At 43.0% G+C, this 5298-nt stretch overlaps 1 protein-coding gene across 1 annotated transcript in view; it reads left to right on the forward strand.

The window, feature by feature from the left end:
• Positions 1–285: 285 nt before the first annotated feature.
• Positions 286–5298, forward strand: part of UPRT (uracil phosphoribosyltransferase (FUR1) homolog (S. cerevisiae)) — a 9556-nt gene continuing 4543 nt past the window's right edge. Inside the window, exons 1-3 of the mRNA XM_009069669.1 lie at positions 286–308; positions 1151–1193; positions 5257–5298. The exon at positions 5257–5298 is cut by the window's right edge and continues 7 nt beyond it. Coding sequence (XP_009067917.1) covers positions 286–308; positions 1151–1193; positions 5257–5298 — 108 coding nt within the window. The remainder of the gene's footprint in view (positions 309–1150; positions 1194–5256) is intronic.

Raw genomic sequence — 5298 nt, forward strand, 5'->3', positions numbered from 1 at the left:
TTGCCTGTCTGGTTGGTGTCAAAATAGTAGAAAGTTAGGAATATCTTGTGGTTACCAGAAAGAAGGGGGAAAAAAAAGCAAGCAGTGCTTTTATTAGTATGTTATTAACACAAGGAAAGAAATTAGATTAGGCTGACACTACCTTTGAACTTTTTACTGTAGCTAAGGGACCACTTGCCCAAGCAATGAGCAGACAAACCTTTTGACTTTCACTCACGTAATAGTGGGGTGTCACAGAATCCGGGGGATTAAATGCAACACTCTCTTTTTCATATTTAAGGAGACATGCAGAGTATTGTGGTTGAAAAGCGAGAGAGGCATCCCTACTGTGACTAACAGAACTTTTCATTTAAAATTATCTCTTGCCATGTTCGTGCTGTGTCTGAGTGTTTTTAAAGCTAATATCCTGCAAGTGTTGGCTCCTTGAGTGGAAGTGTGTCCTACTCTCCTGTAGTGAGAGTTCGTCTTGGCATGGTGAACAAGTTGTTCAAAACTGCTTCTGAAATTCAAACTTTTAACTTTTCATTCTGCCTTCTGAAGGGTCCAAAAGCCACACAATCACATAAGCTAAAGGCTGTACTGTAGCTAATAAGAGGCAGAGAGGTGTTTTCATGGGAATGCTCCTTAATCCTGCCTCATTTTAGTCCTAAATTCACTGACCTATTCACACTCTGAATGAATTACAGATAAGATATGATATATCTCCTTCTTATCAGGTGTGTTATCAGTCTCAGGGTTAGGGATCTGCACTATCATTCTCCCAGGGTTTCTGATTGACTGAAGAACAGGCAGAGCACAGCTCCCTTGCTCGGAGCTGCGGGGAACACATCAGGTTGGTGCACACTGGAGCCTGTGGAACTGAGCTGGAACAGCAGTACAATGGAAAATGTACAGAACATCATCCTGTTGTGTTCATGCTTTAATTGCTACTGGTACAGTGCAGCTAACCCTTGTGTTATCCCACTGCATCCCACTCTCTGTCTCCAAGCAGGAAACCCATGATCCAGAATCTCTGTGATAAATGTTGTATATGATAAGAGATTTTTCTCTGAACTGCCTTAGAATATAGCATCCTTGAATTAATACTATATTTAAGCAATGTTCTGAAGTTTAGTTCCCAATATAAAACATAAATTCTTATCTTTTTCAGGAAATCCAGTAGAGGAGACTTTGTATTTTCTGCTGATCGTCTGGTAGGTGAAGAATTTCTTCTTCTTGGTATTGCACTTTGTAACTCTTCCATAAAATGGGTCTTTCAGGATAGAATAATGGTGGTGTGAGAGTGACTTCTTTAACCAAAGGAAACCAAAGGATGTTTGACAGTATAGGCACTTGTGTTTTGAGTTTCATCTCAATGGGTTCCAGAAACCGTGTTATTATCAGCCACAGCTACTTGAGGACAGAAAGCAGTAGTAATAAGAGAATACTGCTTAAAAACAGATGCACAGAGGCTAGAGATAATTGAGCTCTGCTTTGAAACAGCACTTCTGATCTTGTGAACAGGGTGGTACAATTTCTTATGGCCTAGATGTTAACAGTTGCTTGCATGCAGTAGTGCCTCCTGGCACTTATGTATTAGATTTGTAGCTCTGGGTGCATCCACATGAGAGAATTTGTCTTTAGCCATATGGTAGTTACCGGCAGGGAGAAAGCAGTTTGAATTTCTCACACTTTAGTAAATCAGAACAAAGACTGTTGGAAAAGCATCCTTTATCTTATTTAAATTTCACACTTAAAGACAACCACAGCACTTGAGACCACACATATACTTCCTTGTATTCATGAGGGTATTTGCAAATCAGTAGTCATTGAGAGAGGGAAGTCTTCCCTCTGTAGCAGAGCCTGGGGACCATTCAGTTATCAGCACTGTTTGCCACAGCAGGCAGGTTTCCTGTGATGAGCCCAGTCTTAATCCAGGCCTGATCCAGGCTTGCTCAGGGTTTAGACATGACCACAACCCAAGATTGTGACTGCAGTGCTTTTTATCTTTGTGACTTTCCACTTTACTGCCTGCTTTCCCCTTCTCAAGGCTGTTTCTTGCATTCCAGTACCCTACTGTCAATAATTGGTGCAAAGGAGCTCTCCCACATACCTTCTCACTTTATCTGGATGTCCTGCCCCATTCTGAAGATAACACTGAATTTCTCCCCTTCACTGCTAGAAACTGCAGCTTCCAGGCAGTGAGGTTAGGCCCTTGTACCAGCATCTTCTACAGGCTGGCCAGCACTGCTAGGGAGCTGCTCTTCACAGAAACACCTCTGTGTACTGGTCCTGCAGCTGTTTGCTACAGAACTTGCTGGTGTGTTTTCCTTTTTGTAGGAGACATTTACACAAAGCAATATGTAGGACATTTTCTGAATGTTATTCCTAGGTGTGACAAAGAACAATTACAACTTCATGTGGGACATGGTCTCTACTAAACTTAGCAAGGTGCAAACATAGTTCAGGCTTGCTGTGTTTTTCACCCAGTGAGCAAACACTGCTTAATGGCACGAGGCAATACATGACGAGAAGAAACATGTGCTGGGGACCGTAGGGGAGCAAAATGCACCTTGTTGCAGAGAGAAAACAAGAATGAAGTTAAACTTACTATTAGCTTGGCAGCTGTTTCTGGCAGTAGCTCATAAGGTCACCATAGGGAGAGATCTTATAGAGGGATTCTAAAGCTGATGGTTTTCTGGTGGTACAGTTTTTCATCTGTCAGTATGTTTCATGTGTAAGGGGATGGCACAAAGGAAATGCTCAAGGATACTTGTGAGAGAAAGGAGTTAACAGGTGGCAGAGGTTAGAGGCAGCATCTGAAAGCCACTGTCAGTGCTGTGATCTTGAAGCTGAAAGAAGGGGTGGTTTAAAGTTGTGAGAATGAAGGCAGTGCATCCGGTGTTTGTGAAGGAGGAGCAGCCGCTGTGGGAAGCAAACCTCTGGCACCAAAACGAGCAGTCGTTATGACTTGTGGTGGCAGAACTCAGGACACGTAGGCCTCAGAGCAGACAGCTCCTCTTGGTGCAGGAGGCTCATGCTGATCCCTTGTGCTGCCCATCACCCACACTCTGTGGAGGCTGCACTGCACCCTGGCTTGCTTCTCATTTCATGATTATACCCCTTTCAAGTTTTTGCTGTTTAGCACTGTCACCTGCTTGCTAGAGTTGCCTGTATCCAAATTTCTCTGTTCTTGGACTCTGAGGAACTGGTCAAACCTGATTCCTTCTCTGGTTCTGAGTGTGGAAATGAGACTTCATTTATGAGCTTAATTGGCCAAGAAAAGGTAGATTGCACTAACATTTTCATATCATTGAAATGTTTATGTGATAGTTGGCTAAGGCTCCTTGGATCTCTATAACTTGTTTTTGCAGACAATTCCAGCAGATCTTGTGCTAATGAAAGTTTAAGGCAAACAAAGCCAACTGCAAAGGCTCTGGGGTCAGTCTTAAAAGTAGGACTGTAATAAATGAGCTCATTGACATATAATTCTGTACATCAGCATGAAATGCTTAGTCTAAACCTTCATCTTAACTCTGGAAGCCTTGACAGTTTATCTAGGCCTGCCAGAACTAAACATTCCTTTTAGCTTTTATTGTTTTTCCAATTGAAAATAGACTTTATTTTTCTTATTGATAACTTTATTTCATGTTTTTGATTTCTGTTCAAACTCTTTTACCTTGGGACCAAAGCTTTACTTTCCTGTTTCATGTGGGGCCATAATAATACCTGTTTTATCTTCTAAGCACTGGCAACCACCTCTCTGGGTGGGGAATGGGGCTGCTGGTTCTTGGGGCATGAGAGAAAAGAGGTGGAAATTAATCCCTGAGCATGGGGGTGGCAGAAAGGATAGTGTAAAACCAAATGTTCTATCAGCACTGACAAGTTTACAGAAGAATCCTTCCCAGCCTCTGTGGAAAACATTGATACATGTAGGAAGATCAAAGAGATTATTTGACCATAGACCTTCACTGTCTTACTCGAAACTTACGGCAGATGATGTGATGTCCACCTGTGGAACTCTGTCCACATGACAGCAGTATGAAAAAAAGTGTTTCTTCCAAACCTGGCTCATAGGTTGGCTTTTTCTGGTGAAATAACTTAAAAAAATAAAACTGTGTACAAATGTCCCAGAAACTGTCCACCACCTCTGAGTATGGTTGCCACAAATCCAACTCTAGGGAAAAAGTGTCGTATTAAAATGACTAATCCCTTCTAAGAGGGATTTAAACTTAAGGGACCATTTCTCATTTCTAGTAGAGGCAACCCTGAGTCAGGAACTGGGGCAGAATGGAAAACCAGAAAAAACCTTCTGGTCTGTCCTGTCTTGTGTCTGAAATAAGAAATCCCTGAGGGGAGCAGTACACCTGCTCCATCCAGGGAGCAATTACCTAACTTCTGCTATTATACAGTGACTTTTGAGCAACAGGTTTCATCTCTGGCTCAGCAGTAGCTCTCCTTGAGCAGTTCTGGCCTGGAAATCTTTTGCTCATGAACAGAGAGAATTTTTACATCTTTAATACCCAGAGCACCTTTCAGGCACAATCGTTCCAGGTGCAGATGAATGTATTTTGGTAACTTTGCCTGGGCTGCAGATGCAGGGCAGCACCAGGGGAGAGCTCAGGGTTTTGTGGCCACTTGAGGCTGGAGGGGTGTGTGGCTTAGGAGCTGCACCCTTGCCATCCAGAAGTGCAGGTGCTTGGCAGAGCACCCCACGGTAACCACAGCTGGCAGGTGCTGGAAGAAGAAGGTGATAAAGAGATTTCTAGATCTGCTGACTTGCCTTTGGGCACTTGGTAGGGCATTTATGCCGCTGCAGCCTCTGTGGCTGTTCTGGCTGCCCAATTGCAGTTTAGTCCTAGAAATATGGATGTGAAAATAGATCTCAGAGCCTGACTGGTGGGGAACTCAGAGGGTGGATTTTCCCTTTCCCTCACTAGTATTTCCTGTCAGCAAATGAAGTTGCATTGATGCCTCATCTGTCGAGAAGAATTTGTCTGTCTTGTCTATGCTTGCCATATATAATAACAGTCAGCTTTATGGTTGTAGATGAACCCCTTTCCCCCCTCAATTTTGTTCTGCAATACCTTAATTTGATTTGTGGACAAAACATAAGCATCACCCCCAAAAGGCCTCTTAAATTCAGTCCCTAACTACTATCAGAGACCCTTTTAGACCTTTTGGTCACCTAGTACTTGTAACAACTACTGCCATGTAGTATCTTGTCTCCACAGAGAACAAATCCCTTTAGGCTGACCTATGTCTTTGGTTCCACAGATCAGGCTGGTGGTTGAAGAGGGACTGAATCAACTTCCCTAC

Source organism: Acanthisitta chloris, unplaced genomic scaffold (genome assembly GCF_000695815.1).
Source record: "Acanthisitta chloris isolate BGI_N310 unplaced genomic scaffold, ASM69581v1 scaffold16542, whole genome shotgun sequence".
Classification (NCBI taxonomy): Eukaryota; Metazoa; Chordata; class Aves; order Passeriformes; family Acanthisittidae; genus Acanthisitta; species Acanthisitta chloris.